This window comes from Heteronotia binoei, chromosome 9, assembly GCF_032191835.1.
Source record: "Heteronotia binoei isolate CCM8104 ecotype False Entrance Well chromosome 9, APGP_CSIRO_Hbin_v1, whole genome shotgun sequence".
Classification (NCBI taxonomy): domain Eukaryota; kingdom Metazoa; phylum Chordata; class Lepidosauria; order Squamata; family Gekkonidae; genus Heteronotia; species Heteronotia binoei.
The window spans coordinates 87,556,962-87,576,568 of NC_083231.1; the positions used below are offsets into that span (position 1 = coordinate 87,556,962).

General features: G+C 42.7%; 1 protein-coding gene across 1 annotated transcript in view; it reads left to right on the forward strand.

The window, feature by feature from the left end:
- The window catches only part of COL25A1 (collagen type XXV alpha 1 chain), a 491,250-nt gene that overhangs the window by 225,048 nt on the left and 246,595 nt on the right, over positions 1-19,607 (forward strand). The window contains exons 3-4 of the mRNA XM_060246951.1: positions 5,544-5,588; positions 7,683-7,690. Coding sequence (XP_060102934.1) covers positions 5,544-5,588; positions 7,683-7,690 — 53 coding nt within the window. The remainder of the gene's footprint in view (positions 1-5,543; positions 5,589-7,682; positions 7,691-19,607) is intronic.

Genomic DNA, 19,607 nt, shown 5'->3' on the forward strand with positions numbered 1-19,607 from the left:
CAACCTTTATTGGCATATCAGTCTTTCTACTTTTTACCTGGAACAGACATTTGATTATATTTCCTGTAATTTCCTGTACCCCTTCTTCTAATCCTAGAAAACATTGGGGAATATATTCAATTGAGAACTAGATTTTATGCAGTTGGAAACCATCCTTGTTATCAAGATTTAAATTAAATGTTTTCTTTAAATACTGTATTTACTCAAAAGAAAGATAACCCTGAATGTAAGACAACCTCCCTAAATCTTATACACAATCTCTCTCTCTCTCTCTCTCTCTCATCATCATCATCAATCTAGACCAGGGGTAGGGAACGTTGGCTCTCCAGATGTTTTTTTGCCTACAACTCCCATCAGCCCCAATCAGCATGGCCAATGGCTGGGGCTGATGGGAGTTGTAGGTGAAAAATATCTGGAGAGCCAACGTTTCCTACCCCTGATCTAGACACTCACAAATATACAGGGTTTTTTTGAGCAGGAATGCACAGGAATGCAGTTCCGGCTGGCTCGGCATCAGGCGGTGTGGCCTAATATGCAAATGAGTTTCTGCTGGGCTTTTTCTACAAAACATCTGTGTGACACAATGATGTTGCCAAGGGGTGTTGCCTAATATGCAAATGAGTTCCTGCTGGGCTTTTTCTACAAAAAAGCCACACACACATAGATAGATAGATAGATAGATAGATAGATAGATAGACAGACAGACAGACAGACAGACAGACAGACAGACAGACAGACAGAACATAACTGTAATTTGTATGAGAATGTAAGAAACCCCCTCCCCTTTTTGATGGTATACCTGGGGGAAAATAGTCTTGCATTTAAGTAAATACAGTCAATATTCTAAAACTATTTGCAAAAGAAGTATTAGTATTAATTAGTAATATTAATTACTATTATTAATACTATGCTTTTCTTTTGTTGTGTTTCGTTGTTGCTGGCAAGTCACAGCTGACTCATGGTGACCCTGTAGGGATTTCAAGGCAAGAGACATTCAGATCCTGGTATTCCTTGGAAGCCTCCCATCCAAATAATAGCCAGAGATGATCCTGTCTAGCTTTCCAGATCTGATGAAATCAGGCTAGCCTGGCCTGTCCAGGTCAGGGCAGTAACTATACTGCCGTAATGAAATGTCAATTTGAGGTGACTTTTACTGACACAATTAGGCTGGCATTAACCTGGCTTGGCTGAGAGCTCAGTCTAGAAGTTTGATGTGTTTTGTGATTATTTTTAAAATTTAAAATATAGTGGAACTTGTTAGGACCATTTCAAAAAATGAGGGATCAGAATCTGAATTAATAGATATACTTTCTGGAATTAGATTAATAAATACTTTATCACTAACAGTTTGTTTAAAATATCTCTCTACTGCTGCAATGAAACTCTCAGCAAGAGTCAATATTCTACTTAAAATGCCATAAAGTTGGTTAGCCGTTGAGTTTAGCTACTGTGAGCAGGCTTACCTTACTGTGTATTAGTTGGTGTCATTAATCTTTATGACACTAGTTTGTTCCACTGAGGAGAAGTTGCATTCTTTTTACAGACTTGAAAATTGAATATGACATTTTAAGCAAGCACATTTCTCTTAAGAGCTTCTTACTAGTAAAATATTAACTAGGAAAAGAATGTACTGACTATACCAGGGATGGGGAACAGTGGCTCTCCAGATGTTTTTTGCCTACAACTCCCATCAGCCCCAGTCAGCATGGCCAATGGCTGGGCTGATGAGAGCTGTAGGCAAAAAACATCTGGAGAGCCACTGTTCCCCACCCCTGGACTATACTGAACACAAATTTCACATTAGTCTCATATGTGCAATGTAATTGTTCCAATCCAAGATTCCTGGCCATGGCTCAGAGGTAGAAGGCCTTCTGCTTGCGATGCAGAAGGCTCTGCAGTAAGTCCCCAGCATCTCCAGGTAAAACAGACCAGGCAGTAGGTGATGTGGAAGACTTCAGCCTGAGATCCTGGAGAGCCAGTCTGAGTAGGCAGTACTGACTTTGATGGACCAAGGTTCTGATGAGGTATAAGGCAGCTTCATGCGTTACATATAAATTAAAAGAGCTTATAACATGGTGATGCCAAATTCTTTTGCAAACATATAAGGAGAACATCCCACATCAGTGGAGGAGAAACACATTGGGACCTTTTCAGTGACAAATTTCATGGCACCTAACGGTAATCTTCACTGAAGGAAGGCTAACTGGCATTGTCCAATATGATGAAGCCATCTGCTTCCCTCCCTCAGAGACTAAATTTCCCCTCAGTTTTTCTGTCCCTTCACTGACTGATCAGCCCTAATGTGTTTTCTTCCCTCCTGAAGAAATCTTGGCTGTCCAACCCTGTCAGTAAGATACAGTGTGGCTATTTGCTCAGCCCAGGAACCTGAGGGAAGGGATAGGATCGCTCTTTAACTTAAATCCTTGAAAATGGCAATTGAGGTGCTTTTAAAATTCAAAAATAAGAAAAAGTTTTATTTAATGTCAAAGGGAAAGGTTGGGTAAAATCAGGGGTTGAAATTTCTAAAGTAAAACTAATGTAAGCACATGAACAAAGCAGTAGACAAGTTGCACCATTAAGACCAACTAAGTTTTATTCAGAATGTAAGCTTTCATATGCTCTAAGCAGCCTTCATCAGACAAAAATGGAATGGCAAGCATCAGTTCTTAATATAAGTGGGCAGTAAATTGGTATGTAGACTCATGGGAAAGTTTTTAGCAGATTAAAAGAATCACAAATTGGGTTCTGTGTTTGTTAGTTAGTGTTGTTAACCGAGTTGAACATTGGAGGGTGATAAAAAGCAGATTGATGTTGTAGGTCAGGTGTGAAGTGCCATAAATCTGGGTAATATTCTGGTTTTGTTAGTTTTGGGTTTAAATAGAGGCCATAGTTACTCAAGAGGTTATAACATCATTATAGTTTGCCATTAGAAAAAAAGGAATACATTAAAATATAGTGGAGGATGGGTTAGTATATGTAATAAGATAAACAGCCAATATCCCTTATTTGAGTATGTCAATACAAAAAACCCTCAATATTCTGATACACTGTTCTAAAAGAGAAATACATATTAGTTAGCCATTAGAAAAACAGGGTATATTAAAATATAGTGGAAGGTGGGTTAATATATCTATCTAATGCAAGCCAGACTTTCGATTTTATATATCAGGCTAATGAGAGGTTCCTAATTTATTCACAAATCTTTGTAATTGAGTATCTTTTGTTCCATGTTTTCCCAAATACTCTAACACACTTTATTAGTATAATCATTGACTCTTTTGGTGCCAAGAAGACTGGTATCCTGTTCTTAGTACACAAACCCCATCTTCTTGAGTTGTTCATTGAATTTTAAGGTCTCTACAGGCAGTTTCTACACTATACCAGGGAATTCTGTATTCCTCAGAGATAACTCTCCCTGCTTTGCTAGGGAGGGATTCTTCTCTCTCTCCAAAAGATCTTTCCTTTGGTCCGGGGCTTTTTTTTTGTAGCAGGAACTTCTTTGCATTTTAGGCCACACACAGGGTCGGCGCATGGGAGTAGGCCAGGTAGGTGGCCGCCTCAGGTACCACCAGGCCACAGGGGCATAGGACGGGGCAGGCGCCCCCTCCCTGTCCCTGCTCGCGCCGACAGAGCTGGCTGAGTAGCGGCCACCCGCATGCTTCTTCCTCTGTTCCAATATGGAGCGGAGGAAAAAGCACTTGGGTGGCCGCTTCCCAGACAGCTGAGTCCCTCTGAAGGGGGGGAGTGGGCTGGACAAGGGGCGGGCTGAGTGTTCTTGCTTGGCCTGCCATTCGCCCAGCCCCTTCGCTCTGCCTCTTCAGAGGGGACTCAGCTGGCTGGGCAGCGCCCACCCACGTCCTTCTTCCTCCGTTCCAGATCGGAATGGAGGAAGGAGCACGCAGGCAGCCGCTTCCCGGTCAGCTCCCTTTGAAGGGGGGGAGGGCTCGGCGAGGGGTGGGCCGAGCCTTCTTGCTCGGCCCACCCTTCACCCAGCCCACTCCCCCCTTTCAGAGGGACTCAACTGGCCGGGACGTGGCTGCCCACATGCTTCTTTCTCCATTCCAAATCAGAACAGAGGAAGAAGCATGTAGGCGGCCACTTTCCAGCCAGCTCCCTTTAAGAACGCTTGGCCTGCCCCTTGCCGAACCCTCCTCCTTCCTTCATAGGGAGCTGGCTGGGCCAGCAGAGCATGCCAGTGTGATGACATCACTTTAGGTGATGTCATAGTGTCCCACGTGCTTTGCGCATGTGATTTAAGTCCTGGCGGGGGGCGTAGTCAATCCTCCTGGAGCTTACAGGAGGCCCTGTACTAGGGGCCCTGCAAGCTCTTGGAGGATTGACTACATCAGGGGTGTGTGGCATTATATGCAAAGGAGTTCCTGCTACAAAAAAGCCCTGCTTTGGCCTGAACGAGACCAAACTTCCTTGCTAAACTTTCCCTCCGTTCTCTGTGTTCAAACTGCTCTCAGCTAATGCTGAATTCAGATTGACTCTATCAGTATCAAACCCTTTTCTGTCAGGCTGTTCTCAGACTGTCTCAGTACACATCTCTTCTCCGTTAAGGCAGAAATCTGACTGACTCTCCTCAGCATACAGCTTTCACAAGACTTTTTTCTGCTCAGCTCATGCTGATTAATCAGATTGCCTGGATCAGCCTGTTACTCAAGGCTCTCTGGCATTGTGAAGAATTAACTCTTCACAGTCTTGTAGCTGTATGTACAACATTTTAAGCCTCTTAAAAAGTGCAGTCTGTTGCAACCATCAATGCAGTATTGCCCTTTACTACTACTGCTTAAAAGAAAGAGGAAAATAAGCAGGAAAATCATAGACTGTGATTATAGAGGCGCAGATCCCTATTTTAGGTCATGTGGAAATCCAACGTTCAGCACCTTTCAACATGTAGACCACTTTTAAATGTTTCTGCCCATGAAATAAATGATGTCTCACTTTATTATGAATCTGTCAGTTTAAACCATAGCTTGCACAAGCTATGGGGATTGGATTTTAGATTATCTTCAAGCATTTCTGAAATTAATAAATACACATTGAAAAGTTCTTGACTGAGAGTGAAATTGTTGCAGATCCAATGTTGCTGATCCTTTATTCAAGATACAAGCCCTGTTAGATAGTTAGCAACACAATCTGTTCATCTTCCGAAAATTCAGATATTTGTAAAACTTGCACCAAATGCTGCATGCCCAACCATCCTCCTTCTCAACCAGTCATTACATACCCTCTTGAAACATAGCCAGTTACTGGGTTTGGGAATTGATTAATTCCTGGTAAATTTAATTTTCTTAGTAATTTTTAACAACAAAAATATCCCAGGACCAGTTGATTTTTGTCAAATGCTTTCTCAGCCTTTTGGGTATTCTTTTGCAGGTGGGGAGGTTGATAACTGAAAAAACTATTAGAAGAAGAGAAGGTGTTGCTTGCTCCTTTTGTTGTCCTGTTTGATGTTATTTTGACTCAATGGCCGTTACAGATCTGAAGAATTTTAATTGAGTGGCTCAATTACAAAACTGGGACTGTTTGCATTTCAGGTCCTCCTGGAAAACGAGGTAAGCGAGGAAGAAGAGGAGAGATTGGTAAGTTTTCTGTGTTTGTGTTTCTTGCAGCATCTGAGTCATTTTAAAAATGTGCTTGCTGGTGGTTTGACTCACGAGTGCCTTTATTCTTTTACTTACCTAGCTAACAAAATGCATACTGGTTTCAGAGAATAATAAATTAAAGAGTAGAAAATGTTTTAGGGGAAAGCATTGTAATTGTTGGCATACAACTTCAAATAAATTTGTAGTGCTTTACTAGTAATCAAAATATTTTTATATAATATAGCAAAAATGGTTAAATTGACATTGAAAAGAACTACAGCCAGTACTATTAAGACATAACATTTCAGTAGGCCTCATAGCCGTTCTGTTCACTTGTCATAAACACATGGCATTATTAACAAAGGAAATTAATTTGCTTTCTGTTAAAGACCCAGTACATTAAAATTCTCGTTAGGAACGTTTACCAGCACAAGAAATTACTTCAGTTAACTACACAATAAAATCACATTGTTAAAAATGAAAGCCCTAACAATAGTTAAAGCAAACTTCAAGGACAGCTGCTGCTGTTATAGGCCCATTTTACACTGCTCCTGAGTCAGAAGTAAAAGGGGAGCATAAAAGCTAATGAAAAATCATTGATTTGAGAGCTACAGCTGCTCTTCTTAATAAGCCTGAAAGAAATATTAGATGTGATTTGCAGACCTTTGATAATACTCAAAAAAGTGGTTGCACAAAGAACTTTGAGTGTAAATAATTGGAAAAATGTGTCAGTATTGCTTCAAAAAGTGTGACATTTTTAACACAGAATATTTCATAAATGGGATTTGAGAGGAGGAGGAGTTATGTGACTAATGGAGCTGTCTTGGCAAAGGTAGAATGGAAAAACTAGATTCAAGCCTTGGTTAAAAACCAAGCAATCAAAGAAAAAAGGGTAGAGTTATTGTGAACTTAAGAAACAAGTGGTGCAGAACTTTAAAAAACCCTGGATAGATACAAAAATCAATGTGTGAAGGCTAGAAAAGTACTTTGTATTATTAAATTTCTCACTCAGTATGAGATTATCTGGCACTGGATGCGAAATTATACTTCACATTCTAAAGGAGTAAACGTGTTAGTCTGTTGTAGAAAACAAACAAACAAATGACCAAACTAGATGATTCTGGGTTCCCAAGTTCACCTCGAGGATGCAGTACTATTTCAGAGCCTGCTTTATTTTTTCCTACTCTGGAGGGTCCAGTCTTTCTGGGGAATGTGTTATGGGAGAATGAGGGGTTCCTCTCCCCTTCACATGCAGGTTTCAAGAGTCAAAAAAGACAAATGATTTTAAAAATAAAAAACAGGCTCCATAATGGTGCTGCACCCCGATTCAGGGATGCAGTATCATCTACAGATTCATCATATGCCAGTTGCAACCTGATGGCAAAAACAAGAACAACAAAAACAAGATGAACAATAGGCAAGAATACCTTACATGGAATAATAATTGCTTTGCCCAGTGTTATAATATAGGTTTGTCAGCTGGCCTGAAGAAAAATGCCCTGTCCCTTTAACATGAAACTGTATTTAATTCAATTAATTCTGTCTCCTGCTCTGAAATTGGGTTGTTTTAACTGTTATGTTTATTGATATGAATTGTTCTGATTTTGTAGTAATCTGCCCTGAGCCCATTCACAGGGTAGGATGGAATGAAAATCCACAAACAAACAAATAAATAAAGGTACTCTCATGCACACTAAATAATGCACTTCCAAGTCACCTGCGGTGCACTTTGCAACTGAATTTTACTGTGTGAAATGACAAAATCCACTTGCAAATAGTCACTGAAGTGAATTGAAACTGCATTATTTAACAGGTGTGAAAGCATCCATAATATGTGAAATGAGCAGTTGAAGCCTTTACACAGTGTGTGAGTAAATATCATCCCCATATATTTCTGTTAAAAGAACATGATGTAGCACTCCTTTTATCAGATGAGAACATGGGTCACCTCTCCTTGACACATCTGCAGATTGAGAATGTTGCTATTTGGAATAATCAATATAGGCACTGTATATTTGGATATTGAATGTGAATGACCTATCAACCTTCATAAACTTATGTGCTTCTTTCTCTTTTCTTTTCTTTTTTCAGGACCCCCTGTAAGTACAACAGAGCTACTACTGGATCTTCCATGTTATCAGGAATAGGGTAGATTTTTTTTTCCAATTATAGAATTGGCTAACTTGATAAATGTACGAGATGCTATTCATGTGATCCAACAGGTGCATTCTCATTTGATGTTAACGTGTTAATTTTTTTAAAAAATCTAAATAAATGGTTTGGCTGCTTTATTTAAACAAAAATGAAAACTAAAAGATTGACAACAGCATTGCAGATATGTTGGAACAGAATGCCAAGTATGTTTTATTAGTTGTAGATTTTTCAGGCTATATGGCTGGCATCCTCAGAGGTGTAACCCAGAAAAATGAAGTTCTCTCTGGCAGGGCCAACCCTTCCACTAGGCAAATTAGGCATTTGCCTAGGGTGCCGGCCCTAGGGGGGTGCCAAATTAGGCATCCCCCACCTAACTTTTTATTTGAAAACATTTGCTGCTGAGCACTAGCTAGGAGTCCCTGCCAGCTCTGGGTGGAGAAGTACCTGGAGATTTGAGAGCTGGAGCTTGGAGAAGGTTGGCTTTGGTGGGGACTTCAGCCAGGTACAATACCACAGAGTCCCCCTCCAAAGCAGCCATTTTCTCCAGAGGAACTGATCTCTGTTGCCTGGAGAGCAATTGTAATAGCTGGATATCTCCTGGTCCCACCTGGAGCTTGGCAACCCTAGTTGTGCCAGGATATAAGTATCTCTCTGCTGATTTTAATGGGTGGTTTCTTTGGGGTTTTTTGTGTGTGTGTGTGTGTGTGTGCATACGCACCTGAAAGTCATGGTGACAAGTCATCTGTTTTTGAAAATTGATTATCAGTGCTGGGGGGGGGGGGGGTGGCTGCACCAGAAGTTAGCCTTGCCTAGGGCACCAGATAGTCTAGGGCTGCATAGCCTCTATTTGACCCTGCTTTATGGGTCAAATTGAGAAGAAGTTGGTAGGCAGGTAATTTATATCTACTCAGGCAGGTGGGGTAGGGATGAGTCATTATCTTGTGGAAGCTTCCTGTGCTGTGACATGCTAATGGATAAACTTCTACCTACTAACTTCTTTTCAATTTGACCCAGAGAGAACTCCAGTTTTCTGGGTTATACCTCTGAGGATGCCGGTCACAGTTGCTGGAGAAATATCAGGTCTCACAATGCCAAGACCACGGCCACACAGCCCAGAAAATCTACAACAGCCAATAGACTCCGGCTGTGAAAGCCTTCAGCAACATATTGTGTTTTATTAGGTTTAGCTACTGCTAGTCAGCATCTCTCTTGATATGACTTGACAACATTTATACAAATGATATACCACCAGTTTCTTTCTTGTGATGGTGAGGTGCACATGCATCCTGCAGCCACCATTAATCGGTCATACAAACCTGTATCATCACGCTACCTGTGACTACTTTAGATACTTAAGAACTGGATCTGCAGTTGCTTTATTAATAATAATAATAATAATAATAAATTTTATTTATACCCCGCCCTCCCCGCCAAGGCAGGCTCAGGGCGGGTTACAAGATATGGTACATATGCCATGATATAACAATAAAATCAGAATAATAACAATTAAAATACAATTTATAAATTTAAATTAATTTAAATTAAATAATTATCTAAAAACCAGTATAATTTAATGATGCTACAGTCTCAGTATATATAAAACGGCTTAATATTATTGCCAAGGTTCCACCTTAAAAAGCAAGTTGAAAGAGGGCGGTTTTACAAGCCCTACGGAACTGATTAAGATCCCGTAGGGCCCGCACCTCCTCTGGCAGCTGGTTCCACCATTGGGGTGCCATTATCAAGAAGGCCTGCTCCCTTGTTTTTAGCTTGGCCTCCTTTGGCCCAGGGATTTTCAGAAGGTTTTGTGAACTAGATCTCAGTGCTCTCTGGGGAACATATGGAGAGAGACAGTCCCTAAGGTAGGCAGGTCCTCGGCCATATAGGGCTTTAAAGGTAATAACCAGCACCTTGTAGCGAACTCGGTAAACAATTGGCAGCCAGTGCAGCTCCCGCAGCCTAAGCCGCACATGTTCCCACCGAGGTAGTCCCACTAACAGTCTGGCTGCTGCATTCTGCACTAGCTGCAGTTTCTGAATTTGGTACAGGGGCAGCCCCATGTAGAGGGCATTACAGTAGTCTAACCTCGAGGTGACCATTGCATAGATCACTGTTGCCAGGTCGCCGCACTCCAAGAAGGGGGCCAACTGCCTCGCCTGCCTGAGATGAAAAAAGGCGGATTTAGCATTGGCTGCTATCTGGGCCTCCATTGTCAGGGAGGGTTCCAGTAGCACTCCCAGGCTCCTGACCCTGCGCACTGGTACCAGTAACACACCGTCAAAAGCTGGTAGGGAGATCCTCTCCCCCAGCCTGCCGCGGCCTCAGCAAAGGACCTCTGTCTTCGCTGGATTCAATTTCAGCCCGCTCAACTTAAGCCAACCTGCCACAGCTTGCAACACCTGGTCCAGATTTACAGGGACATCGTCAGCCCGGCCGTCCATCAATAGATAGAGCTGGGTGTCATCAGCGTACTGGTGAAAACCCAGCCCATATCTCCGGGCAATCTGGGCAAGGGGGCGCATGTAGATGTTAAACAACATCGGGGAGAGAACTGCCCCTTGAGGCACCTCGCAATTAAGTAGGTGTCTCTGGGACAGCTCTCCCCAATCGCCACCCTTTGTCCCCGACCCTCAAGGAAAGAGGAGAGCCACTGCAAGGCTAGCCCCTGGATCCCCGCGTCAGCAAGGCGGCGGGTCAGCAGCTGATGATTGACCATATCGAACGCGGCCGATAGGTCTAACAACAGCAATACTGCCGAACCGCTTTGATCCAGATGACGCCGGAGATCATCCATAAGGGCGACAAGCACTGTCTCCATCCCATGGCCTGGGGGGAAGCCGGACTGGTATGGATCTAAAGTGGAAGCATCATCCAGAAAACTCTGTAACTGCAACGCCACAGCCCTCTCTATAACTTTGCCCAAAAAGGCCAAATTTGAGAACAGCTGGTAATGCGCCAATTCGGCCGGGTCTGATGTAGCCTTTTTCAGGAGGGGGCGGACCACTGCCTCTTTCAGGGGTGTTGGAAAAAAACCCTCCAAAAGAGATCTATTTATGATGTCCCGTATAGGATATCTTAGCTCCTCCTGGCAAGCTTTAATTAGCCAGGAGGGGCATGGGTCCAGATCACAAGTAGTTGGGCGTGCAGTAGAAAGGATTCTGTCAACTTCCTCCAAGCTGAACAAGTTGAAGCAATCCAGGATCAAACCGGAAGACAGGCACGGGGCCTTGAGTTCACATACTGTATTCAATATGGCAGGGCAATCGTGGCGGAGCGACTGGACTTTGTCTGCAAAAATTTTTGCAAAAGCCTCACAGCCAATCTCTAATTCTTTAACATTTGGCTTGCCTTGTGGCAATATAGTAAAATTCCAAATTATTCTAAACAATTGTGCCAGGCGCGAATTTGCAGACGCAATCTTAGCCGCAAAATATATTTTCTTTGTGGCCTTGACTGCCATCTCATAGGACCTCATAAACTCCCTGTAAGATGTTCTAGTTGCTTCGTCACGAGTACGTCACCATTGCCTCTCTAGCCGTCTGAGACCTTGTTTCAGCTGGCGTAGCTCTGGGGTATACCACAAAGCCAGCCTAATCCAAGGTTGCAGAGGGCGTCGAGGTGCGATCTGGTCAATGGACCTGGAGAGCCGGTTATCCCAGGTCTCGACCAGGTCATCGAGGGAATCGCCAGAGGGCCAGGGATCCCATAGAGCCATTTGGAACCATTCCAGGTCCATCTGGCTTCGTGGGCGAGCCATAATAAGCTTGTCACCTAAACAGGTTTGGAGTGGAGCATCTACATGAGCCTTAAGGGCGAGGTGGTCCGACCATGGCACTGCTTCTGCGATTATATCGTCCACCATAACCCCGGCCGCAAAGATCAAGTCTAACATGTGCCTGGCCTGGTGGGTGGGGGATGTAACAAATTGAGAGGGTCCTAGCGTCGCCATGGATGACACTAGGTCCGTCGCCTGACTAGAGGCCGGGTCATCAGCATGGACATTGAAGTCACCCAGGATCACCAGCCTTGGGTGCTCCAATGCCCAGCCTGCTACAGCCTCGAGCAGGGACGGTAAGGTGTTGGCTGGTGCGTTAGGCGGACGCAAAATATATTTGCGCCAGACTGGCACATTCAATGCCCTCAATCCTTGGGGCCAGGAGTGCCCTAAAGGAGTAAGCCTCTCGTATAAATAATGCCACTCCTCCCCCCCCGCCTGCTAGTCCGCGATTGGTGAAAGACTGAGTAACCCGGGGGAGCTGTTTGTGAGAGAGCCACTGTATCTCCCTCTCGGACCCAGGTCTCAGTCACGCAAGCCAGGTCCATGTCCTGTTTGAGTAAAAACTCTCGAAGGATAGAAGTCTTATTACTAATGGACCTAGCATTGCACAACACCAATGACGGAGGCGAGTCATTCGACCTGACCCTACTACCTGTCACCCTCGGGATGGGACATAGACTGGAAGGTGACCGGGCAGTGACTGGTCTCGGTCTCCTTCCCTTATATCATTGTCTGTTCCCACCGCCATACCTCCCCCTCCCCAGGAGCACTGGAATCCCTAGGCCAGTCATCCCCCTCTGGTGGCAACTGCTGTCGTAGCCAGCACCAATGCCCAACTAACACTCCCCAATCCACTCCGCCCCGCCAGATCCCAATTCTCAAATCATCCCAGTCAAGCCCATCCCACAATCTCCCTTTGTACATTAATTGGAAAATATATGATTTAAATCTGATGGCAACAATTAACTATAAAACCCACCCTAATAACCACCCTCAAATTAATTTGCCAAAAATTTATATAATTCAAACCCAATCTATACAACAACAGCTAATCAAAATGAGTTAATTGACAGAAACTCAATTTATAAACTAGCAGTTCATGAGTGGATGGAAGTAAAATGTCGTTAGGGAAAGTGCTATTATGCTAGTCAGTACAAGTTCTTCCAAATTAGAGTAAATACGAGGTAGAGTGCTGAGTAAAATAAAGTGCAGAGACAGGTGTCGGCGTCGAGATAATGCCACGTTAGGTGTAGTGTTGAGAGCAGCAGCCATGCCATAGGGTGTAGGATAACACATATCAAGCAGCCAAGTCCAGTACTCCCCCCGCAACCCGGCAAGCCCAGGGAGGGTTACACCTCCCTTCTTGGGGTGAAGTGAGGGGATTACGTTACCTGAAATATGTTGTACTTCGCTGCTTTGAGGTGACTACAGGCAGGTGGAAGCCTAGTTTTTTAGGAGCTCTAGCATCTGAGCTCCTTCCTCGTCGCCATTTAACCACAGTTAAATCTTATCTCTGGTTTTGTGTTACATATGAAGGCAGTATCCAGGCTTAATCCTGGTTTATTTTTCTGCTGTTGCTTCACTTGTGCCCTCCTACAGAGTCTCTGGGCAAGAAGGGCTCAAAAACAAGATTGCTTTTCCCTTAGAGTAGCTCTCACTAGCACTGTGCCTTGCCCTGCCTTCAGCCCTAAATCTGGCTTGCAGTGGACTTCATTTCTTCCTCTTCTCTTTTAAAGACAGAGCAATGCAGGAAACTCCCTCTATGCATCTCTAAGTGGAAAAAGCAATGCCAGTGCATTCCTGGCTATCTTAATTCCCTGTACTTCAGCCACACAGCCACACTCAAGCACACTATTCATATTTATTGTACTGAGGTATTGAACTCGGAGGTATGGGGGATGGATAGGGAAAGCAGACTCCCTACCCCAGCATTTCCCCCATCAAAGCCTGTCCTGCTTTTATATACAACTTATCTAAGTAAACACATTTGTTAATGCTTGATTACTCACTTTTTCTGTTGAGTAAAATGCATTTAGTGCAGTTCACCTATGTTTATTGCATGAATGAAAACTTCTATGGAGTGGAATAATCTTCCAGGGACTTTTTTGGGATTTCAAACTCTGTGTGTGAGCACTCTGCTGTGGTTGGCAGGTATTCTTTGCATAGGGTTGCCAAGTCCAATTCAAGAAATATCTGGGGACTTTGGGGGTGGAGCCAGGAGACATTAGGGGTGGAGCCAAGATCAAGGCTGTGACAAGCATAATTGAACTCCAAAGGGAGTTCTGGCCATCACATTTAAAGGGATGGCACATAGGATTGCCAAGTCCAATTCAAGAAATATCTGGGGACTTTGGGAGTGGAGCAAGGAGACATTGGGGCGGAGCCAGGAACAAGGGTGTGACAAGCATAATTGAACTCCAAAGGGAGTTCTGGCCATCACATTTAAAGGGATGGCACATAGGGTTGCCAAGTCCAATTCAAGAAATATCTGGGGACTTTGGGAGTGGAGCAAGGAGACATTGGGGCGGAGCCAGGAACAAGGGTGTGACAAGCATAATTGAACTCCAAGGGAGTTCTGGCCATCACATTTAAAGGGACAGCACACCTTTTAAAATGCCTTCCTTCCATAGAAAATAATGAAGGATAGGGGCACCCTCTTTTGGGGCTCATAGAATTGGACCCCCTGGTCCAATCTTTTTAAAACCTGGAAGGTATCTTGGGGAGAGGCACTAGATGCTGTACTGAAAATTTGGCACCTCTACCTCAAAAAACAGCTTCCCCAGAGCCCCCAATACCCACAGATCAATTCCCCATCATTCCCTATGGTAATCGTTTGTGGAGGTGCATAATGGCTATGGGGGTGGGGCTTCCCTCGCCAGCCAGCTGGCTGGGGGAGGGGGGAAGCTTGCAAAATTGGGGGATCCTCCGCTGGGACCTGGGGATTGGGAAGCCTATCTTTGCAGGAAGTAAAAAAAAATTGATGTAGCATAGGATTAAAAATAAATTGCATTGCAGGGTAGGGTAGGGATATGATATCCACTGCAAGCATCATGAATGGCATGGAGCAAAGAGAGGGTGTTTGGGTGGTGATATTTGGCTGTGTTTCTCTGTACGTGGTGCACTGAAGGAAACAGGAGGTTGTTTTCTCCATTTTTGTGAGGAGAGGGTTAATATGAAAGCCAGCCAGCTTCCTTTGCTAGCCTTCAAGCAAAGTCAGCAAAAATTACTATTACAAGAGCAATATTTAGCCACTGATAAGTGCTATGGTGATGCAGCAAAATTTTGCTGTTGGTTGTGCATTGTGAGGTTACACAGGATAGCAGTGAGGTGAGCAGGAGGAGGGGCAGGAAAGACTGACAGTGCAGAACCCAGGATTTGGCAACAGAAAGACTCACTGTATGCCTGTCCTATTTTCACTAAGCAGTCACAGCAAATAAGCCACCATAGGACTGCCTGACTTCAGGAGCCTCCTGATTTATCTAGAAGCTCCCATCCATCCACAATGCCATGTTCCCTCTAATTTCTCCCTCTCCCCCACTGAGCGGAACAGTTCACATCCTGAGCAGAATATAACTGCTGTAGTCTTAAAATGATCAATGGGCAGTGCGAGTAATTGCAATGTATTTGGTCCTAGATTTGCTTCCTGAAAAATAGTTTCACACAGTCTTTCCTCTCCTCCTATTCTCTAGTTGTGGACAAAAATAATTGTTGCAACTGTTTCCTTGGTAATGATGCCTAACAAAATGTTTGTTTGGCAGAGGGTCAAACTAGACATGACGGTGTCCGTGGGTCTGTGGAAGCTGCCATTTTTAAAGGGATTTTAAAATTTCTGATCAAGATCCCACATCTGAGGGATCATTCTTTGTTGTAATTCTGTGTGACTTATTCATGAATATTGAAGGTTGCACTGTGCACACATAGCTAGAATTAAGCAATGCTGAACTCAGGATTTTACTTCCAAGCAAAATGTACTGCAATGCATGTCTTGTAGATGTTGCATGAAGGAAATATTGAGTTTCAAAATGTCTTCTGCTGTCTTCTTTGTAAACCTCCTAATTCAGATAGTAGATCCTGCCTGTTCATATAATTCTGATGAAGATCCACTTCTCAGTAGTAAAGAACCAATACAGATGTATAATTAGATTTCCTGTTCATGTGAAAAGCATGTGCACACTGTCACATATCATTCAATGTATATCTAATGTATCATTCCATTTCATCTCATCCAACCAGGGCCAACCAGGGCGGAATGGCTACCCGGTAACTGTCCTACTATATATATGTGTGTATTTGGAATGCATGTATTACTTTCAAAACCATTCTTTTCTTCACTTTGTATGTGTTTGTCTGTAGCTAAATACTTTTTAGTGAGTTAAGGAATTTTACTCTTCTCTAGTGTATTTACTAAATTCGGAATGAGAGATTTTTAAAAATATTTAACTTAGCAGATCCTCACATAGGATCTAGCAAATACAATTAATACTATAATTTTGCCTAGAAGACAATATAACCATTGTTTTGAGTTTCTGTTTATTGAACTTGCACATTCTTAAATGGAGACATCATTTTTATATAATTTAAAACATTACACAAAGTAGATCCATATTGCATATCAATTTTCTCTGCCCAAATGCTATTAGTAGACTTACTGAAGCTACAGTTCCTTCAATGGGACTTTTTTTTTTTTTGGCAACTTAACTTCATGTTTCTTTAAAAAGTTAAATTAACTGACATTTATTTATTTATTATTTACTTTATTTATAGTCTACCTTTCTTATGGAGACTCAGTTTGCAACTAGCAGGTCTCTTTTTAGAGAGGCAATTTTAGAATTTACGTAACTCACTTTAGTGTCATTTATATTTGCATGTTGAAAAGCTTTAAATATATGAAATAATACATCCCTAAGGGATAATTAACCCCCCCCCCCACTAATCAAAGGTTTCTTTGTATGTGTGATATGTGGAATGCTGTCCCAGTTTAGAATGCTAGCTGTAGTTTCATTTTTAGTTACATATTTTATATATTTTCTAAATAAATAAGTATTGCAACAGAATAGTGAATTATGTAAAATTACATTGTGTAGTCTCATGTAAAGTAGATAAATAATTTCTAGCATGACTTGGAGATTCTAAAAGATGCAAATTTTGTTAGTTACCCTATTAAGGACTGTTTCTGATGTTTTCCCTACATGGGTATGGTGGAGGGGTCTTAAACATAATGCATCACCTAGGTTTGCCAAGTGCCTGCTGGGGTGCAGAAGATCTCCAGCTTCCAGCAGCCATTGCCTGGTAGCACTCCAGTGGGATTTGGCGGAATGCTTTTGTTTTTTTCCATCAAATCAAACTGACTTCTGGTGAGTCCTGGTGAGGCTTGAAGGCAAGGGATGTTCAGAAGTGGTTTGCCATCACCTGCCTCTGCATCACAACCTTAGTATTCTTTGGAGGTCTCCCATCAAATTCTAGCCAGGGCCAGCCCTGCTTATCTTTCAAGATCTGGTGAGATCAGGCTTGCCTGGTCAGGGCAAATGATTCTTTTTTTTCAGCGTTTTTTTTTTTTTTGTAGAAAAAGCCCAGGAGAAGCTCATTTGCATATTAGGCCACACTGCCTGGTCTGGGAGCATGTGGCTGCTGCGTGTTGGGTCGGAGGGTCCAGCCCAGGTGGAGCTCTAATCCTGTGGGCTCCTGCCCACACACAAAAAAGCCTCCTTTTTAAAAATAGTGACAATGTGACATCTATTCCAGGAAAAACCTGGAAGTGATGTCAGTCTTCTCTAAGGACCACCCCAAATGCCATGAAGTTCCCAATGGTTTATGGAAAGAAACTTGTAGAGTCTTGAACATGTAACCCAGGTCTTTTTCTTTTCTTGGCCTCCTTCCTTGATGCTTCTTTGTACTCCTTGATACTGAAGCTATTCAGCTGTGTACCAAAGACAGGCCTTTGTCAGCAGAGGCTCTTCTTTATTCCCTAGAGAGAATCAACTGATGGCAGGTTTACGTTTTTTAGTTACCAGATGGAGACATTTTGGTTTCCCAAGTGTTTTGGATTCCTTACATTAAAAAACAAACTACCATGCAGATGTGTAGTAATAATAATAATAATAATAATAATAAATTTTTATTTATATCCCGCCCTCCCCACCTCGGCAGGCTCAGGGCGGCTAACAACATTTAGTGCTGACTTCTTAGTCTAATGGGTTTTATTTTTAGGTTGTTCTTTTAGTCTGATATGAATTTGTTGTTACTAGAATTTGTTGTTGCTTGGGTCTATTATTTTGATGCAGGTATTAGCAAGAGATAGACCTTAGGCAGAGCTATTTTGGAGTGGGTTCTCTTAGCAATAATATGAAGGCCTGCTATCAGAAAGAAGATTCCAGATTTAAATAGTTTAAAATGTTTACTTAGAAAAATATATAGTAATACAATCACACATAAGCAATTAAAATACACACAGTCAAGAGGCTAGAAAAATTAGGGGTGTGGAATAGAGACTTTTCAGGATTATTGCAGAGGTGATATTTACCTAACCAGATGTGCAGACATTTGTGCAGGGAAAAATGGAGATGAGAACATGCATGACCAGCGTGACATGTCAAAGAGGCCCAATTACATAGATTAACAGGGAGTACAGACTGTATATGGCGCACACAGAATGCATGAAGAGGCGTGATATGCCCTAATGTTTTAAAATATTTGGAGGGGTGGTCCCTCTTTCTGGAAATAAGATCTAGCTAATGATCATTGTTGGGCTTTCCTGGGTACCCTGAATGGATTCCCAGTTTGAGACAAAAGGTGAGAATGGGTTCCTGATGGGTGTCAGGAAGAGCCATAATGGTTTTATGTTTTACCTCGGTACTCTGGAGGAGGAGGCAGGAAGGAAAAGGGGCTTGTGCAATGAGCTTGCACATTAGCATAAGGTGACACAACAGATGCTTTGGTGGGGTATGGCAACATGAGAGGATTAGCTAGCAGTTGTCTGCCAGCTTTAGAAATGGAGATACTCATCTAGTAGAACCCATTGTCTTGAACATTCCATTGTAGGGTGAGGGGAAAAGAAACTGGAACTAGCCTTGAGGATGCTGTTCTGCAACCTTAGTCAAAAATCCCTTTTGGAGAGCCTTGGCTGGCTTTTGGGCCCAAGAAAAGAGGAGGAGGAGGAGGAGGAGGAGGAGGAGGAGGAGGAGGAGGAGGAGGAGGAGAAGATGTTGATATTGGATTTATATCCCACGCTATACTTGGAGTCTCAGAGTGGACACAATCTCCTACACCTTCCCCTCCTGTAACAGATACCCTGTGAGGTAGGTGGGGCTGAGAGAGCTCTTATAGCAGCTGCCCTTTCAAGGACAACTCCTACAACAGCTATGGCTGACCCAAGGCCATTCCAACAGCTGCAAGTAGAAGAGTGGGGAATCAAACCTCATTCTCTCAGATAAAAGTCTGCGCACTTAACCACTACACCAAACTGGTGTTCTCACTTGGCCTATTTTTGGCAGGATCTCTGGTTCAGATCAGGAGAATGAGGACCCCAAGTGCTCCCATCAGTTAGGCAGTACCTCTGGGCTACATTGTTGTGGTAGTGTTGTAATTAGGAATTTTAATTTGATTATTGCTAGTCATTGGCTATTTATTGTAATTTGAGAGGGAGGTTATTGTAAATTTTAGTATCTTCTAAGTTACAGTTTTATAAATAGGTGGGGTATCAATATTTTAATGAAATTGTCAGGAAAATAAGTTATTTTTCCAGTAATTTGTTGGATTCAGCCAGCTTTTTCACTCAGTTTCATTTACATTTTTTTTAAAAAAATATTTCTTAATGTTTGATTACTGTGTTTTTAAAGACATTTGTTAGCTGCTCCACTCACAGGGAGGGCAGGATATAAATGGAATAAATACAGAATAATTATACATGTCCTTTCCACTGAAGCCTCTTCCCACATTTTTTTGTCTATGCGGGCCCCATCATTCCTGTCTAGTGTTGCCAGTCAATTACTAGCAAGCATTGGAGGGCATAGGGATGGGAGAAATCACACTGCACCAGGGATAGAATGTCATCACCATGACATTGAAGCAATTCTATAGAATTTGGG